Source organism: Centropristis striata, chromosome 9 (assembly GCF_030273125.1).
Source record: "Centropristis striata isolate RG_2023a ecotype Rhode Island chromosome 9, C.striata_1.0, whole genome shotgun sequence".
Lineage (NCBI taxonomy): Eukaryota > Metazoa > Chordata > Actinopteri > Perciformes > Serranidae > Centropristis > Centropristis striata.
In genome coordinates, this window is record NC_081525.1 from 33983848 (window position 1) to 34004695 (window position 20848).

A 20848-nucleotide genomic window follows, 5' to 3' on the forward strand; every position below is an offset into this window, starting at 1 on the left:
ACCTCAAATTTGTACAGTACTTGAATAAATGTACTTTGTTACATTCCACCACTGCATATGATTTTTATTAGTTAGCTTCTCTCCACAAATAATACAGTCTTGCTTAGACTTGACTTCAATAATGTAAAGGAAACGTTTGTCATATAGTCTCACTTTCTTTTATCAGCACTACAATTATAAATACTTTGGATTATTTGTATTCCATTACTCTCCAACCCTGGTAAATGTCCACAGCTAACAAAAGCGACACAATGTGACAAATAATTAATAATAAGTTTATTTGTTAATTTCCAACTTGAACAATGTGGACCTTCCACACAATCCAGCTATCAGTGGAAATAAGGAAAAAGAAGAAAATATTTTTTTATTTTCACTGATTCAACCCAGTGTATCAAAAACAAAGCAGATAGTCAGAAAAATATGTAATTACAAAACACAAGAAAGGGAAAGCTACCTGCTTTGCCTCCTTCTAAGACGTGGCTGCATGACTACCTCAAAAATCCACAGTCTAAAGATTGATACAGTAAGAGGAAGAGGACAGAAAGATAGCAAAAAGGAGACTCCCAAACTTGAGTCAAGAATAGAAAAATAAAGCTTTTTTTGCCTAAAGGTTGCTGTTTGCTTCATCACCACACTTGGCAGGCTGACTAAAGCAAAGGACACAACCAGTGAACACAAACTCTACTCGCAGTAATAAGAGATTATAGTTTTCAATATGGCTTCTCAGTTATAGACATAGTAACACACAAAACATACACAGACAAAAGTTTATGGAGACACACAACTACCTGCTTAAAAAGCATCTGAAACTGCAGTGCTGCTCCAGGATCAGTGTCCAAAAAAAAAGGGAGGATTTGTGCTCCTTGATCAGCACTTAACACTTGGATGCTTTACAACGGACATTGGTTCATTAAAGGGGCATCTGCTTAAGTGTAAACGCCTTCATTTAAAGGGGACCTATTATGTTCTTCCTTATTGTATGTCATAAATATAGTGGTACAATCTGGGGTTCTGTTCTTTCCTAAGAAACAAGTAATTTTGCAGGTGCTGTGATGCTCAAAAACAAGACTCTACAGACATATCTTTAATGTCTATGGGACAATGTATTTGTAAAGAATTTGTAATTAAAGGTTTGACCACTATCTCAAATTGGCTCCAAAGCCCGGCACTGTTCCTGGGGGCTTGGAGAGCACAGATACAGTGATAACACAGACTAAACAGAGCATACTGGACTTTTTCCAATGGGGGGTTTACAGAGTGAGGTTCTCAGACAGAGGGGGAATAGAGGTGCAGCAGCCATGGGCAGATTGAGAAATAGTGTTTCTTGTTAAAGCATGTTCACATGTTCTGGTGGATACCCAAAATACAAGTATGAACCTGAAAATAAGCATAAAAAGGTCCCCTTTAAGTTCTGCTTGTGTTCAGCATGTTGCGTGTTCTCATCAAAAATGTAGCTTTGAGGTTATAAACTATGTCACGAGTGAAGGTGATCTTCCCAAAATCATGTTGTGTTTTTATACTGGCAAGCTTGGAGTTTGAGAAACCTAGCCCTAAGGTGATGTTGTAGCATGTTTGAAGGGTACAGTAGGTCAGGTTAAGGCAGCTGTGCAGCACATTATTTCTGTCCTTCATCGGCCAACATCTGGGTGTTTGGCTCGCAGCGATTCCAGTGGTCTGTGTGTCAGACTTGTGATGTGTCCTGCAGCCTCATATTTACACCAGTACACAGGCTGCAATACAGGAATATAAACCAGGCATACACCAACATTAAGTAAACCCTCCTTACAGTGCATTCACATCATTATGCATTGGTACAGTCCATTTCCACATCTAAATTGCTCTGTGTGCAATGAAATATTCCCCTTTCCACACCCTCTTTTACACTACACCAGTGCGTAATCAAACTGGCCCCTCTCCAGCCCCTCCTTGTGGTCAGTCCAGGATGATGCAGGCATGCGGCTGTAGGGGTCCAGCAGGATCCTGAAGCACCTGACCAGCAGGAAGACCAGGAAGAGCATGAGGAGACCTACAAAGGCCAAGGCAGTGCGCTGCTCAGTGTCCACCCCAACCAAGGCCAGAGGGGGGCTGCTGCTGCCACCGCCAGGACTGCCCGGGAGGGAGGTGCTGGCCGGGGACAGCAGCAACTCGTAGTCAAGTGTGGGCACATCGTTCATCCTCCACGGGGCCCGTAGGCAGGGCTTACACACTGACTGGATGGTTGGTGTATTGGGAGGAGTTGCCGAGAAGGAAGGGAAGGTGTTCATGAGGGGTGGTGCAGGAGGGAAAGCCAAACTGGAGACTGGGAGTTTGATTACAGTGGTTAAGAAGAAGGGGATTTACAAGTTTTATATTATATTCTCTGGTTGTTGGTGGAAGAGCATGTGGCCTGAATAAGAAGTTAAGAAGTCAGAGTCAGCGGACAAGTAAGAAGACTGCAGAGCAATCCTCAAGGTCAGAGAGGGAGGTGTCTAATATGTGTGTTTTCTGATCACAGCAGGGTTTGCATACATATCTTCCTCTGCTAGCCAGTTTATTTCATCAAATCTAGGTCAGTCAAAGTGACATGACCCAGAAAGGCCTGGCCCTAATCTGTTCTGACAATGTGACAGGCACACATGTACACACACCCTTTTCAATTAATACAGACTACTTTTTAGTATCACTCATTTTGAGGAACTGACTAATGAAGCTCTCTTTCTTATTCCGGTGAGCGACCCTCAGGCGCTAATGTTTTTAGAGTATTTATCAGGGCCACTCTGCCACATCAGCTCTCATTCTCACTCTCAATCAGAGCCGGCAGGACGTGACACTGCCTCCCGCTAACGCAAACACACCAACACGTGTCCGATCACACTCAAGGTCAGTGTTCTCTGCGGGAGTTAATAGTGTGCAGATGGACTTCTAACACCCAATTGGGTAAAGCTGTTGAAGTGCGTTTGGGTGTTGTGTCACTGAAATGAGAGCCGGCCTATTTAAAGCATCTGCAGAGGCCAGCAACACCAGGTGTGTATGTGTAAGTGTGGCTAATTAGATCAGGAGGTCAGTGGATCAATGGCCCTGAATATAAAACAGTGCATCACTTTTGTTGATGTTGCCTGCTAAAAGCAATGTTTTCCCTTTTTTTTTTGCCCGGCTCTTTGGAGCGTGATAAGTGGGTCAGAGCTGACAAGCCTTCAAAAACTGCCTCTTTTGACAAGAGGAGTAGCAACAAGAGGTAGAAAATGAACGTTCTGAGAGGGTGAGTTTGTGTTTGTTAAATTGTCAATCATAAATGAAAAGTGGCTTCATCCAGTTTGATCTTCAGTCTGTTAATTGCAGATTCTGTTGATGGGGATCTTCAGCAAACATGACAGAGAGGCGTTACTAGACGTGGTGTCATCAGATGTTCCTGGTAAAGTCCTGGTCCTTTTAAGTCACAACCTGGAACAACAAGACACCAGTGGTTAGAAAAAGGCCTGAGATGACTGTCCAAAAATGTTGCAAATATAGGAAATGTCATTAAAGTCGATATAAAATAAATACATTATTAATAAATACATACATACATGTATAAGTAAATTTGCCTATGAAATAAATACATAATTTAAAAAAATGGATATGAAATAAATCCAACGAAATAAAAAAATAAATGAGGTAATATTCTAGGAATGAGAAATATGGTTAAATGAGCTCGAAAATAATGTGGCATTATAAAAAAAAAAGTTGCCGAAATAAATAAATGTGAAATTGCGAAATAAAAGTCTTCTGAAAAAAGTAAAAGCAGTCCTTTAAGAAAATAAATGTATCTATCGATTTCAGACACATCTTTTAAAGGCATATTTTAAAAAAAATTATAGCCATATTTATATATTTTATTGGCATATCTATTTCTAGGCATGTTTATTTATTTAAAATTGACTTAAATGGCATTCCATGCTATAAAAACTCTAATGAAGACAAATTTAATTTGCACAATATGACATCAGCACACAGTAAAATCCCTTCAAATAAAACTGCAGGCGTTGCACAAGTTTTCCATTAGGACTGATTGTGTCTAATGCAGACCATAAGGAGAAGATTAAGTAATTCCTTCCTGATTTCATCATACAATGTGATTATTGCCACCCTTTGCTCAAAGAGTAACTGACAGAGACATTAACCATCTGTGGGGAGAACACAGCACCAGCACCCCCTGTAATGACACTCAATTAGTAAGCTGATTATGGTGTCATTACAGCCACATTAGGAGTAATGAATGCACAATTATAAACACTGATACCGCATTACATCACCCTCATTTGTCAGTGCACAGTGTCAGTGTTGCAGAGGACCATTTGTTCACTTGTTGACCCCCTTCACTCATTCGCTCGCATGACGGAGGGAAAGACAAAGTGCTGTGGAGCCTCATTAATAATCTAAAATCACATCTCCCATGGCGGACCAGGTTTCAAATCTTTGAGGAAACGCGATACGCAAACCATTTTTACCTGCTCACCCTCCTGAACAGAGTGGTGACTGGGCTATTTGCTTAGACAAAAGAGATATGCAGAGCACTGAGTGTGTGTGTGTGTGTGTGTGTGTGTGTGTGTGTGTGTGTGTGTGTGTGTGTATGCAGGGGGGGAGATGCTTAAGAGAGACAAAGGCGAGAGGATGCAGATGGAGAGAGATGGCTGGAAACAGGAAGAGAAATTAATTGAAAGTGAATTTAATTTTCAAGTTAATGTATTAAGGAGGGGAACTGGTCAGAGGTGCAGAGATTAGGTTAGATTTTAATGTATAATAGTATCCACAGTGAGTTAGTTATTGTCCTTATGGAGAGAGCAGGTGATAAAAAAAAGAAGGCAGACTCAATGCATTAGGATAAAAATAGAAATGTAGAATGGACAGAAAACAGAGGAATATGAAAAGCAAATTATGGAGATTGATAGAGGAGGTAAAGATGGATGAATAGAGCAGAAGATCCTTTGGTGAACAGGCAGCAGTGCAGAGGAGAGAGGAGAGGTTTGCTGGCACAAACTGGCCTGACTCTCCTCTGTGTGACCATGGCAAAATGCCTTTTCATATACTCTCTCTCTCTCTCACCGTCACTTTCAGTTCAAAGGTTTTCTATCTGCTACTTCATCAGCCGGCGTCTCCAGGGTGGTTGGTGCACCAGACTCAGGCTGGCGGCAGGATGACACACCTGGGAGGTGGCCCCCACACTGTGAACGAATGTGCACTTCCGTATGAGTGTGTGGGTGTGTTTTTGTGTGTGTGTGTGTTGCTCCCTCTGACTGATGCGAGTTGCAGAACCCAAAAATAGGTCAGAAAACCTTGGGACTGTTCTCAAGGACATTATCACAACAGTGTCACACATCTGCAGCTCCGGATCAGAAAGGCTTTCCAACTGTTTTCAACTGCTGTCAGCAGTAGTGTAGTGGAGGATATACCCAGTACAGGATATACCCAGTTTTTTTTCTGGTGCTTTACAGTGTACCCACCAATCAGACAAAAAGCCACTTGAACATATAGGAGATTATACCCACTTCCTTTCTCAGGAACCTTCCTATCTGCCTGTACTGACTTTTTTCAAACCAAAAATTTCTAAGCTTATTAGGATAAATGTTGTTAAGCACTGATTCACTATTCTGATTCGCTGATTCTTATACCTTCTCAATGCATCAGTGTTTATTGTCAATACTAACACAAGCTGCAATAAATAACCAAATAATAAACCTGAATAAAAACTTCTTCAAGACGTCACAACGAAAAAATAAAGCAGCATCAAGCCCAGCGGTCAACTTCTCTCTAAATTACTGGCTTCAAACTCCATGCCATTTTTTGTTTGATGATGATAGGTCAAGTAAAACTGGAGATAAGGTCAAATATTTTTAGTACAAAAATATAGAACTGAATGTTTTCCTCATTTTACCTCTGATATGTTAGATTTACAACCTGTGTTCACAACAAATTCTTCATTGAACATGCTTTTATTTAAAAGGTTAAAAATATTAATCCAGTAAGTCAAAGTGAAAAAATTATTATCAGGTCATATAGGTGAGATGGTGCTGAAAAAATGATACCAACATGTTTTTAAGAAGCAGAATGAAAAGTATTCACAAAATAGCCCAAGACTTCAAACACAGAACAGACCCTGAACTATCACACTTCATGAACCAGATGAGTTTACATTAAGATGCATAGAATAATGTGATGTTGTGATAGAGTGTCCTGGGGGCAAAGTTATGATTTAGATCAACTGGCATTTGATTAAGAATTTCATTAAACATTTGACACTTTACTGCTTCTGATACATTAGTGCCACAGGTGTGTCTTGTATTAATATGTACACAAAAAAGTAGTGAGGTTCAGAAGCAAAACCTGCCTGGGACAGATGGTCACTGCACAGGAAAAACTCTTCTGTAACATGTAAACACACATCGACGCCGACAGACCGGTGTGATCCAGCCGATAGACTGTCGTCTACCCACTCATTCACACAGAAACATTAAACACACACACTCTTGAAATACAAGTGGGCAAAAAAGAACATTGCTGATGAAACCCCACACACTGTTATAATTTCCATTTTGAATGTAGGAGGATGTAAAAGGTACACACATAACCTCCTCATCTGATCCTATCCACCCTGCAATTATCTAGTGGCAGCGTTTCTCCATTATCTCTCACTAACACGTCACTGAGAGAGAGAGGATGATAAATAGACTGAGGGACTTAAAGGTGAGAGAGAGAACGCATTTGTTCCCTTTGAAATAGTGAAATTTATCATATTATACAATAATAGGTATACCATTACTTCTACATATTGTATATTGATTTATTTAAGCAAGAACTGAAGTCATGATTGTAAAAAATCTAAGAGAATGATCGATTTTTATAAGAAGTTTAAATGGCAAACATGCTGTATTTCCTGCCTCTGCAACAAGCCTTTGTAGAGTCAGTGGTCAGGTAGTTCAGTTGTGGGCTACCGAGGTGTGTGTGTGTGTGTGTGTGTGTGTGTGTGCGTGTGTGTGTGTGAATAAGTCATTGGGAGGTAGAGGGAGGACAGACAGAGATTGCTCAGCTTATTTTCCTCCTCGTTAAGTCTCGCGCCCACCATCACCCTCCATCAGCCTCACACGCACACACCCATACGCACAACCGCACACGCACACACGCTCACACTGTCGTCCATCAGCCTTCGTCTCGCTCGACTCGCATTAGTTCTCGCCCACTCCATTTCTCCTGCAGGACACTTCTTCCTCAAAGCACCGGCGAGACCCCTGAGATGAAGGGAAGCGAAGCGGACACTCGTCAGTCTTCATCGAAAAGCCCTTAAATGGACACTTCTCTTTCTCTCACATACACACACACACACACACAAACACACACACACACACACCCCAGGGGACTCATTCATATTCAAAAACACACATAGGCACACACACACAGGAAATGAACACACACACTAAAAGTTGCCACACTCAAGCTCACTCATGTACATATCGTTTACTAGATGGACAAAGACTCACTTCAACACACACACACACACACACACCACTTCCTCACAGTGTCATTGATCAAGCTAACGTTGACAGAACTCATCAGGGTAAATGAAATGAAGAGAGCTGAGAATAATTCAGTTACCTCTCAGGTGACCAGGGTATCACCTTTTACCCTCTCTATACACCTCCCACTACCTCTCTCTCTCTGTCTGTCACACACACACACACACACACACACACACACACTAATGAGTTCAATTAAAATATTTAAAGTGCCTATTATTGTAAAATATTTATCAATTCTTCTATTAAGACATAGCCTGGCTAACAGCAGACTATATCACAGATGATCTAGTCCGGACCACCTATTAATTTTTCCGTAGAGGAGGCGTGTTTATGATTGACGTTTATTGGGCGCTACGAATGTCTTTCATAAGGGTCTGTACGTAGCTCTTAGCCAATCGTATCAATTATACCAGAAGATGTATGTAGAGTGACAGAAAACCCCATTAGCTTAGCCACTAACGGGGTTAGTTGGTAGATTAGGCTTTTGCCAAATCCTGTTGGATGCAAGGCTAAAACATCCTTTTTGGTGGTGATAAAGGAGTGTAAAGCCAAAGGTTTTTCTTCTTTTAAAATAAACTTTCGCTCTAAACTATCTAGAACTGTCTACAGCTAGATGGAAAGAGAGCTTCGCGTCTGCTGCAGCCATGTTGGATCCGTAAGAAAACTACAAGCTTCCATCTGTCCAGTAGTACGCGTCATCGTCTTGCCGTCCCTCCGCGTTTTGTGATTGGATACCAAAATCAGGGCTAAGTAATGGCCATAGACACCATGTCACCTTGCAGTTCAAAACTAAATCGAGCACACAAGGCAGCACGGGTATACCCAGGCTAATTAAGACAGACTTAGCGCTTGCAAGATGCAAATGGAAGAAAGCTAAATTATCAGGTTAAATTTATGTATTTATAAAAGCTGAAATTCATTGAAAATTCTGCGGCTCTGATCATATTTGACATCTAAACTGGATTTGCGAAAAATCTGCAAATCTGTGGGGCCTCTGAACCCCATATCCCATCCATTTGAAAGGCATTTTTTCATTTTATTTCTGCACAAAAGACACATTTGAGGTCTCCCTACTTCTAGCCATGATCATGCTGCTTTCATAGACAGGACTTTTATACTGCAGTGAAAACCAGGCCACAAGGAGTAAAATGTGACTGGACAATAGAGCGGGGTGGAAGTTTTAGCTCTTTGGCTCTCTCTCTCTCTCTTTCTCTCTCTCTATCTATCTATCTGTCTCTCATTCACCCACACAGATACCCAAAGTGACACAAACTTTACATTAAAATGGAGGCAAGCATGATCTTTTCAACGGGGAAACCACAGACCACCACTGTCCTCACAAAGACAGCCAACCCAAGCCAGCCTCCACGGGGTTCAGTGCAGAGACAGCCTTGATTTGTCATTATTTATAGCCTGAGTAAAGCCACTCTCCAAAAGTAATTAGACTTTAGAAACAAAGAGAAAGAGAAAAGGGGGAGTAAGGGAGCAAGTGGCAAGAGCAAAAGAAAAGAGAGAGAGAGAGAGAGAGAGAGAGAGAGAGAGAGAGAGACGGTAAATGTTCCAGTCTCAGCCACTGCCTGCTGGGAATTGAATTAACCCTTTCCAATTTACTGCTTGTAAAGATAAAGTGGACCTGAAAAAAGCGAAGGGAGGGCTGCATAACAGATCCACAAGCTCAGGTGGGTATCCCCATTCTAGTAGCACAAAACCAGCATACAGGAACACATAAACTGCACATATTGTTAAGCCACTCTTGCCCACAGTGAGAATGTATTGATACCATCCATCATTAAGCCTTATTGACATGTTTGATTCTCTTTTCGCTGTGACTCGTGGGTGTTTTTCTCCGTTGGTGTTTGTCTGGGTTCATTCACCACCTCAGGGAACTGACGACTGCTGTGTATCTGTGGCTAACGAGGACGGTGGGGACCAGGTCACCTTGAGCGGTGTTCAACAACAAACGCTCTCCAGATACAGACTTTATTTACCATTAGCATGTGAAGCTTAACCTCAGTTGCTCAGCTATTTTTTAATTAGTGTACGTAGCCGGCATGATGTCACCCACTGGTTTGTGGAACAAGGGTTTTGATGAGTTTGGTATCTTGATTTCTTGCTGCCAGAAGAGACCACATTTAGTTAAGAGGTTGGGGCTGTTGAGGAGTGTGGTAGCTAGCTAAATTGAGCTGATTTCAGCAAGAAACCAGCTTTGCTAACGCACCAAAGCCTGTTGCTTGAACGTGGCTAACACGATTAAAATGATAGCAATAGGGTTAGCAAGGTGCATCCATAATACAAAATGAACTGCAGACCCCTTAGAGTATGTTATGCTAAATGCTAAACAAGACATTTAGGGTGACCAAAATGTTGCAATTAACTGTGATGAACTGAAAACTGTGAAAGGGTCAAAGTTCAAAGACAAATACACACAGTGCTTGCTGGTAACAACCTGCCAATCAAAAGTTAGCCCCAAACATCATGCTGTATTGATGAGAACTTGAAACTATAGTGATTTAGACCATAAACTCATTAGGAAAATGTTTACCGAGGTAATAAATCAAGTGAGAAGTAGGGATACTATCTCATTGACTTCTATTTAATTGGACTTCTTTATGCAAATGGAGCCACCCCCTGCTGGCCATTAGAAAGAAAGCAGTTTTAAGGCATTAGCTTCACTTTTCAGGTGTCATCTTGCTATAATCACAGACAAGCTAAATCAAGGAAATTAAGATAAAGATGATTTAATCTTTCCTGGAGGACTGAAGTATACCCAAGCCATCAGGTAAGCAGATAATTTAGGGTCGTTCTCTCATGGACTTCTATTCAATCAGACTTCAGATGGTGGAGTCGCCCCCTGCCGGCCATTAGAATGAATGCAGGTTTGAAGCACTTCAGTACTGGCTTCCTTTTTTAGGGCCGGAACTTCCTGCAAGTCCAAATACATCTTCAAGTAAGTGATTTAGACACACACACATCTTTACATATCCACACTAAAATCCCCAGACCAAAACACGCCTGTCTAATAAGTATTTTTAGCACCTGAGAGAGACAAAATGTCTGAGGAGTCATTTCTCTTTACACTTGGCTAGCAGCTCAGCTCACGACCAGCCAGCCTCTCAGATAGCCCCCGTCATAATTAGGCTGGCAGACACTCAGTAGCTACAGTAATGGTGATAAAGTTGGGCAATTAAATATTCTGCTGCTCCAACACAGCCAGTCATTCGGCTCCTCATACACACTCACTTAAAATGTGTGTATTTGTGTGTGAGAGACAGATATAAAGACACATTGAGGGAAAGAGCGCTCTGTTCTTTCACTTACATGCAAATGAGAAGGCAGAGCTGTGAGAGTGGAAAGCACTCGAGACTGCTGACCTTTTAAAACAAAAAAGGGTACATCGACACAACAGAGAGGGCAATGCACTTTATATTGATGTATTCTTCAAGCTCCTGTCTATTGTCATAAACACATGTTCTTTCTCAATGCTCACTCCTCATCAGTTTGACGTATGAGAGAAAAAGTGTCCCCGACTGTAGGAAATTGTTCACATCAGCTCACAGAGAAACTTAGATTGTAGTGAACCGGGAGAAATGAACACGGGACGGAGATATAGTGAGAAAGACAAATGCAGTTGTACACAGATGAAGGAGCAAAAGGAAAAAAACAAGCCCTTTGTGACTCTCAATGCAGCTGAGCAATTCCATCTTCCAAGCTGCCTACAATCTATCATTTTATCACTAGCCCAGATGAACACGCAGTCTATTTTCTCTATCAGCATATTTAGGGTGTTCAAGGTCACTTCTGCATCAATATTCAAAGTATTCCAGATTCTAGATCAGTATTCATTTTGTACAAGACGAGTTTTCTGTTTCACCTAAATACAATGAGGTCTGATTTAGGTACAGCTGCTGAGCAGAAAGTCTCCTGATAGGATCCCCCGCAGCTAGTTTCTCCCAAAAACGCCAAGCGGGATCAGATCTCCAGGCATCAGAGAGGAGGAGGAGGAGGAGGAGGAGGGGGCGAGCTCCCCTTCTATTTAGTCTCCAATCCGGTCCGTCCTCTCTGCTGGTTGTTTGTGTCACTCTCCCTGACAGCCTGAAGCACTGGAGTGTCTGACTGCTACCGGGGAACGCTCAAGGGAGTCAGTTCTGTATCTTTGTGGAGGAACTGGATGCTATACTTCCTGCTGCTGGTCAGATCTATCAAAACTCGCAAATGCAGTTTTAAAAATTGTCAAGAAAAGAGGGTGAACTGCAATATATGGCAGAGAAAACATATTTGCTGGCATGCACAACACCCTGGAAGACACATACACACATATGGATAGATGTGCAGATGCAACGCAACTCACATCCTGTGACTTTTCATACAGTCCTAAGTGTATCTGTACGAGCGTCCTGACTGGCTAAAGAGCAAACCGCTGACTCATAATGTGGTGGGTCCCAATTTGGCTCACAGTATTTTGCTCCGGTGCATTCTGTCCTTCACTTCGACCTTTGTTGTGTTTCTCTCCAATGAGCCAGTGTAAATTTTACTCAGCTATTTAACTTCAGAATCAGCTTTAACAACAACATATAATGTCATTTACACAGAAACTCAATCTGTAACAAGGATACAGATAGTGAAAGGGTGCGTGGGAGCGCAGAGACTGTGGAATTAAATAGTATATTGGAATGCAATAAGTGACTTTACACACATACAGCAGGTGGTTTATATACAATATATTGATGTATACACAGAAATATCAAAATCTATCTGTATCAGCGCAAATGCTGTCCAATTTGCACAGATGAAAACTTTTTTACAGATCATATAATGCAGAAAGCAATGCTTAGGGAAATTAGAAAGGGAGCTAGCTATTTATTTAATTTAATTATTTATTTATTTTTAAATCTTTATTCAAAAGTCAGCTGTTGACTTGCACTGAACATACAGTAATGATGTTTTTTAGCTATTTATTTTATTTCATTTTCTCAGTTTTTAATTTTTGAATTGGTTTACTATGTAATACTTTTTAAAATTCTTTAATAGTGTAATAGTGGTACAAAATCTGTGCAAAATCCACATAGAAAAGGTAAATTTTCATTCCAGGTAAAAAAAAAAAAAATCACTATATTATATCAATAATCTGTACATTTTTCCCCTTTAAAATCAGTATTAATCTCAAAAATCCCATATCAGTCTGGCTCTTTTATGTACACTATACAGCCTGCTTAGTTTTATATTTGACAATGATGGACAACACATGGATGAAAAGGACACAGGACACAGGACTAAAATGTGTCTTGACACACACCTAAAAGGTGTTATAAGACAAGATACAGTGTGTTGTGTATATTTTTGCATATTTGGGATACATAGAGCTTTTGTAAAATCCATAAACTGTTATTTTAATGAAAAATATAGTTCATATAATAGAAGTTGTCAAACTATAACCCCACCGCTTAATTTCTTTGCTTAACTTTGTAATGACTAAAAAAAATAGCTTTTTTATTTATATCAAATTCTGAAATAAATTGTGTTCAGATTATGTTTACAATTTCTCAGATTGTTCCTATGAGCCACAGGCTCACAAAAAGAGACCACAGAAGTAATTTCAAATTTATTTGAAACCTAAGAATATCACATCAGGTATTCACTGGGTCTGCTGCCCCAGCGCAATAAAGCAGGCATGTCATGAAAAATAATAATGGCAATAAAAATACAATAAAAAAGACTAAATGCACACACTTGCAGAGTGTGAATTTTATTTCACCAAGTCATGACTCTAAGCTGTAAATGTGTTTTTTTTTCTCCCTGTTATTGAAGAACCTCAGGGGCTGACTCAGAGGAGAGAAAGTCCTGAAACATATTTGTCGCTTCCAGCCATCTAACTCACTGATGCTGGCATGCTGACAGGCAGCAAAAGAATCCACCTTTCTCTCCTTCACCTCCACCACCTTAATCAACTCTGTCATATCTGACCATCATTTCCATCAATCCTTTGCAACGCTCGCCTCCCCTGCCGTCACTTGCTTCCTCCTTTTGAAATTGTCGCCCCACCCTCCTTCTTTCTAAAAAAAATGTCCCTGTCCCACCAGTCAGGGTGAAGAAATGTCAACCCAATCATATCCAGCTACATCCTTCATTCAACTCACAAATCAGAGGCATGAAATATTCACACAATGATGAGGACAAAGTGGTCAGGAGTGAGTGGATGAATGTGTGAATGAGTCAGTAAGATAGTGGTAAAAAAACAAAAAACTACTGAAACTGGAAAAGTTTTATGTATCAGGTTATTATCGCCGCCAGGCATAATCCTGGTAGACATCATGGGTTCAGTTGTTTTTGTGCATTTGTGTGTTCATTGCATACTATTGGACCAATTAGTCAATTTTTAAAAAAACAACAGTTTTATTTGCTGTTTTTATATCGTCATTGACTGCTGACTCCTCAGGCTTCTTGACTGGTCGGTAGTCAAGAAGCAGTTGACAGTCCGAGGCCTAGAGGTTAGAGAATCACACTTGTAAAATTTGCCAATTTGAATCCCAGGACTGATGGGTCAAGGCCATTGAGTAAGACTCCTAAACCCCCAATGCTCCCCCAGTACATGTGCTGCCCACTGATCTAACATGGTGTGTTCACTGATGTGAAAAGGATGGGTTAAATTTTGAATAGTTGTGGGACAAATAAGTCTTAATATATATATCAAAAATTCTGATCATTTATCGTAACAACAATATTTCCAGCAATTGGCAAAGCCAAAATAAGCCTTACCTTGTCTGTTGCAGGCTACATATGGCTTTTCCTGTTGCTCAAAAACTGATACAGAATTTTAGGTATTGTTACTGGAAGTTGGATTGGTGTACCCATTGGTGAATCCATGGGTTAAAAGCTGTGGGTTCCAGTATTTAGGTAGCAAGAAACAAAAAATTTGGTTGAAAAAAAATTAAAGCCTCAGAAACTTGTTGCTGGTACAGTGCCACTCTGAGCACAACACTAATTACCGACTTAATGAACTGATAAATTCATCATATTTTCTTAAACATCTTCTGTAATCCACCAAAGAGCACATGCTTAAGTATTATTTTAAATCTGCCCAGTTATTCAGCCGTCCTCTCACCAGACAACTGATTAAACTCCTCTTTGTTTGGGAGGGGAGAGGGGGACACACATGGCAGAGATCCACACTTTTCTAGTTCTGTATTATTTCACGAAAAACGGCAACACAAAGGACAAAACGGGGTGTAAGTGAGCATGAAAGCCAAACCTATAATTCACCTTGAAAGACCCCCTGCTGCTGGCACGATAGCTAACAGCGCAACACACCACCGGGAAAGACCTGGTGGTGAGGTGAGAGGATGAAAGATGAGGTAAGAGAAGACAGAGAACAGGCAGAAGGGAAGCAGAGAGAGCGAGAGAAGCGATAGAAGCAGAGGGGAAAGGTGAAGAGCAGAATGGTAATTCCTATGATTCACGTCTGCATTCAGACAGAGCAGAGGTCTGCGGCTACCCGGGGAGCACAGGGAATCGGGTGGCATCAATCAGATACATCTGGAGGTAAGAGAAAGAAAAAAGAGAGAGATGAGATTCGGGGAGGGTGGAAGTTGTGTGTGGGAGGGGTGGGGGGCAGTATGGAAATGTCAGCACTCTTAAAGTCAGAAGACAGCACTTTCCTTCCATCAAGCAGCCATTCTGTCAAGTCCACTGGGACAGAGCAGAGCTTGTGCCAGCCAGTCAACCGGCCCACGATGAAGGCCATATATATTACATGCCCTGCCCACACAACACTTGCTCAAAACCAAGGTGGCAGGGCTTTGAGTCAGCATTAAAAAAGTCTGAAACTTTGATGTAGAGGGTGAAAGGAAATGACCCGAGACGTCAGAGCGAGCATGAGCCAGGATGTAAAACAATGCCTTTCAATCAGCGATGCAAAAGTACTTGTTAAACACACCCAGGAATGTGGAAATACAAAATCAGGGTTCTGCGCCCGGTAAATCCGGCCCACCTTTTAAGAAAAAGAGGAGCTTTTAATACTCGACAATGGCAAAGTGCTGATTCAAAGCTGAAATAACTTTGCTCAGCAGGGTGCTGCTGACTGCTCTGATCCCCACTGACAATTGAAGCCACCGGTTGGACTCCTAAGCACGGATTAAACACAGAAGAAAAGTCATCACAAAGACACGGACATATCACCTTGCTGAAGTGAAGGCAGTCTGTTCAGCTGATTTGATTACTGAGCTTACAGCGAAGTGGAAAGAGAGAGAGATAGAGAGAGAGCATAAAGCCTCACAGAGCAGAAAATGGAAGGCCAAACACATCCAGGGCTGAAGAAAGGAGAGCTTATCTGCACACTTCATGGTCCATCAGCAGATTTCATTCCAATAAGTGAATTCGCCCTCTTCTAGTATTTCCAGGAGAGTTAATAGACTTGTGCTGGGTGCTGTTCTTGGATCCTGAGGGCTTTCTGGAGCAAAGACAATCATTCCTGTGCCCTGTCACAGTTATCACAGGGCTATAGATTCTGGGGTTGATGAATATTTGATGGCTGATCTCTACCAGGAAATCAAAACTGCTACATCGCAGAGGATCACCTCTTTCATACTTGTCAGGTTTCAAGACTCAAGATGACGCTGCTACAGTACGTCTTCTTTTTGTCACTTTCAAACAGACATATGACTCAGTTCTCAAGGAAATCCTAGGACTCTAGAGGCTAGGGATAGCAAAATACCACTTTTTATGTCCAATACCAACCTTAAGTGTCGGCCGATACCAATACCAATCCGATACAGTTTTTCTCCCTTAAAGAATCCACTTTGCTAAACCTGGCCAACTAGAAATATTCATGCTCAAACTGTGAAACAACTACTCCCCTAAAGGAAGAAATACATTGGCCACAACACTACCTCAATAGAACAATAATTGTTCCCCTCTCTCCAAAGTAAAGAGTCTATGTAAAAGTTTAGGCTAATGGATCTTTTTGGCCAATATCGAATGAATATCGGATCGGTGCACCACTATTAAAGACATTACAAGATGTTACCAAGATTACTCAAGAATTGCAGGATCATGTTTTCGCTCGTCTCCTGACTAGTTTCAATCAGATCTGTTGCTAGGCCGATGTTTCATCCAATCAACTGCAAGGTTTTTGAATGTGCCTGCCCTTTTTCAAACAGATGGTTTTGTGAAAAAAAAAAAAAAAAAAACATCTGGCATGTCAGTTTATCAAGCAAGTCCCAAGTATTTTTTTCATGGGCATGTCAAGTTCCAAGTCAAGTCATAAAACACAATGCAATTATTCCACTGATAACAGTCACTTAATGCAGCTTTAAATAATGGTCTAGGCTTTTAAAAAGCGATCAATGTTGAAACGCGACTCAACTAAAGGATTTGTATTCAACATATCCATGATTTGCAGAAACTTAACTTTACAACGAACGCTTGAATCTGAATGTGATGACTCCTGGCAAAGGCATCATGATAATCTGTTCTGATCCATAGATCATCAGGTATCAGCAGGAAGTGCTTGACTGACAGGGAAGTCATCCAATCAAGTCAGTGTCTCACATAGTGGGTAATGTTACACAGACAAGGCATTTGTGTCATCAAGACTTAAGCCCAGTCACAAGCCTTTAACTTCCAAGCCCAAGCCGAATCTCATGTCATTTATTACCTGTAAAGTCAAGTTGTCGACTCGAGCCCAAGTCACACCGACTCAATTCCACATCTGTTTTCCACCGAAGCCACTCCACCTTCCTGCTGCTTTCATGTTCATGTGAGCAGAAGGTTGCTCCTTATGGGACCACAAATAGCAGCTTTATGACCCCATGTGCTATGTTGTCACGTAATATACAGCCAAATTGAATCACGCTCAGTGGGACATTGCTATTATTTCAGGGGTAATACACTGAAGTGCCACAAAATGTGCAGGTGATTTCTCTTTCTACGCTCCAACGTGAAAAAGTCATTTAAGAACTGAACCGTACTGCAGCTTGAAGTTTAAATTACGGCCCTCAGAACGATGCTGCCAAGACACTTTACCTCGTCACTCAGCTGTTTCCAAATGAGGCCTGAAGAATTTAATAAAACAACCACGCTGGTGAGCGATCGAGAACAAATGATAAAAGATATGGAACCTAATAACAGAGAGAGAGAGAGAGACAGTGAGACAGCTGTGTGGTGGAGAAGCTGATTCACTAATGTGCTCCACGTATACTGTATATCCTGACAGCGTGTTAGTGGGGCTTTGTGGGTAAACCCTCCCAGGTTTTCTCTTTCCTCAACATCTCTCCTCTCATTACAGGTCATTACATGATGACACTCATGATGAGCTTCCTGCCCATCAGCGTTTCCGTAGGTGCTGTTTATTTATCAGAAGTGGTAAACACAAAGTGGTCAATAAAGTAAAGTAGCCACACAATAATGTATGCTGTCATTTTCATGATGATGCATTAACCTCTTAATGTTCTTTTCCCTTTTGTTTGTTTTTTACCCGAATGTGACACATATACAGGTTGTTTCAGAATGAAATAAACACAAGATTAGTCTATTTTTGTATACTTCACTGGGAATTAAATACTTGGCAAATGAAGAGGACTGAGTATTTTCTCATTAAATTATAAACTTTAGTGCAAAATAAACACTTTCAATAAAAAATATAGAAAAAATGCTATGCACCTGATATATTTCCATGCATGAAAACAAATATAGAGTAATCAGTTTGAGACAGGAGTTTGATTTAACTATATGCTCATAAGCAGAATTCTTGCAAGACTTTATCAATAACACTCAATGAATGAGAAAAAGCAATTATCAATTTCATTGTTAAAGAAAAATGATAAATTATCATATTGAATTATCGCCCAGCCCTATATGGAACTCTGCTTTTGCAGTGCTGTTTTAATAAAAGCTTGTGAAAATGAGAACTTACTGAGAGGATAATTAACCTAATTGAAATGTAGCCTTCAGCAGCATACTGTACTTAGGTGAGCATTCCTATTACTTTGCGTCGAAGCTCAGAGACCAGCTCTCCACTCGGGGTATCCTTTACATTTTAATCTGAAGGCTCAAACTGGTCTAAGAACAGCACTAGACCTCTGCCCTCTGCTTGGCGACCTCAATCCAGATTCTGGATACCAAAAACTCAGATTACTGGATACTGTTAACAAGAGCTGGTTAATTATTCAGCAGTTGTCATTGCAACATGACACCAAACGGATGGGAGAAGCCAGGATGGCCGCGGAGCGTCCAGCGCCTGGCACAGATTACAGCGTCCTGACTGGTGAATGACAAGGTGTAGGTGGGCCAAAGCCCACACCTCCCTGGCCAGGAGCTGGATCACATTACACAATAACTGATAGGAGTCCATCACAGATAGTGTCAACGCAGTGCTTGTAGAGCTTTTTCCTATCCGCATCAAATGTAACCCCAAAAGAGCCAAGAGGAAAATTAGATTTTACTCAGAGTGACAGTTTCAAATTGAATTCACGTGTGTGCTTCCAGCTGTTCAGAATGTATGCATCCATCCTAATGACCTATGGGGAGTTCATTCATACACCCTATCTCAGCAGGATACATTCAATCCACATTTCCTGAAGGTGCCTTGCTCAGGGCCAAAAGGAGGAGCAGGATTTCTGTCTTGGCACAAAGACATTGTCATAGTAATTTCATGGCACATTGGTCCATGATGTGGTAACCTGGTGGTGAGATGGTTTTGAAAGAATCAAGGGAAGCAGGTTTGGCACACACAAAACCTCCCAGTAGCCCTGTCAAATAGTAATATTCTCTATTTCTGAACTCATTTCTGATATAACATTGATATTACAGGCTATAACCTTTGCAACAGGTAAATAAATAGCCACTCAGATGCCTATTTTTCCTTTTCTACTGTTCTCTGCTGGCATTTTATCTTTTCAACTTTTAAGTCTCTAGCATTCTGTTTTTCCTCAAACAAAACAGAATCATTGACTGCTGCTCTTTGGCAAATGTGGCAAACTGATGGTTGTTTGACATTGAGTTAAAAACTAACAGGGTAGACAGAACAAGAAAATGCATCATCTGCAGCAAGAGGAAAACTTAAAGTTTGACACAAATAATATCGGGGTCAACGCTTTTCACGTACAACACGTAGCAGTTTCCAACACTAAAATCGCTAAAAGACATGCAAGTCATTCTCCATAGTGTTTCGAATCACAATCTCTACAAGCTCAAGCACGATGCTGATTTATCTTGCATTAATTTTTACTGTCTTTTGCACAGTAATTATTAGCAATGTGAATGCAAACAGTGGGTAGATATTGCACAAACCTGATCAGGTGTCCCGTACGTGTTTCCGCGGTGTCCGAACAGCTGCAGCCTCAAACTTTGTGATGCGCTCGGCTCTGCTGCTCTCTCCTCCTGCTGCTGCTCTCTCCTCCTGCTGCTGCTCCTGTTAGTGCTGCTGCTCCTGTTAGTGCTGCTGCTGCTGCGGAGCGGCGCTTTGCGAGGAGACAAGACGGGAAGCAGGCAGAGGCTCTTAAAGCTCCCCACCCACTCCGGACTCCCCCAGGGCGCACAGCCAATCACAGAGGTGCCCTAAACACAATAATACACAGATAAACTATACATTAAACAACTGATCATAGTCATCAAAACATCTGCACTTACCCCAAAGTGTCCTGATGAGAAAATACTACAGAAACTGTGTTATTCCCTTATTATACTGCCCTCTTTTATTGAGAATTGGGGGTAGTGGGCAGTAAACTTTTTAGGGGGAGATAGCAGGTCAACAAGAGATGCCACATAGAAGTGGGGTACATCATCTGAAAGCTAGGGGCCTGAAGATTCATTTGATGCAGCTACATGTGTGTCTAGTTATTGTACTCATATATCTGTAATAGAAATGACTTAATTTATCAAATAATGGTAAATGGACCTGCACTTATATAGCGCTTTTCTAGTCACTTTTGCGACCACTCAAAGCGCTTTACACTACAGACTGCGCTCATTCACCCTTTCACACACACATTCATACTGGTGGCAGAGGCTAACCTAAACAGTGCCACCTGCCACCATTGGGAACTCATTCATACACCAATGAACACAGCACATCGGGAGCAATTTGGGGTTCAGTATCTTGCTCAAGGATACTTCGACATGTAGGCTGCCATGGTCAGGGATCGAACCGCCAACCCTTCGGTTGGGGCCAACCAACTCTCCCAACTGAGCCATAGTAAATAGTAAACATATTAAGGTGTGTAATGGTTCAGAACATTAATGAATGGCTTTCTGAAGACCTTTGGATCTTTGTGCTAACTTTGCATTACTTTACTAACTCTGCATTATTTCACCCCTTGATGATGATA

The 20848-nt window shown here is 41.2% G+C and overlaps 1 protein-coding gene across 1 annotated transcript; it reads right to left on the bottom strand.

The window, feature by feature from the left end:
• Positions 1-337: 337 nt before the first annotated feature.
• LOC131977256 (cortexin-1-like) lies at positions 338-19900 on the bottom strand. Its single transcript, XM_059340464.1, has 2 exons — positions 19812-19900; positions 338-3420 (listed from the first exon to the last, which is right to left on the bottom strand). The coding sequence occupies exon 2, from the start codon at positions 2262-2264 to the stop codon at positions 1884-1886; it is 381 nt and encodes a 126-aa protein (XP_059196447.1). The 5' UTR covers positions 2265-3420; positions 19812-19900; the 3' UTR covers positions 338-1883.
• Positions 19901-20848: the final 948 nt, after the last annotated feature.

What these genes read in the sequence shown, in the direction of transcription:
- LOC131977256 (XM_059340464.1), bottom strand. Translation starts at nt 2,264, where the DNA reads ATGAACACCTTCCCTTCCTTCTCGGCAACTCCTCCCAATACACCAACC.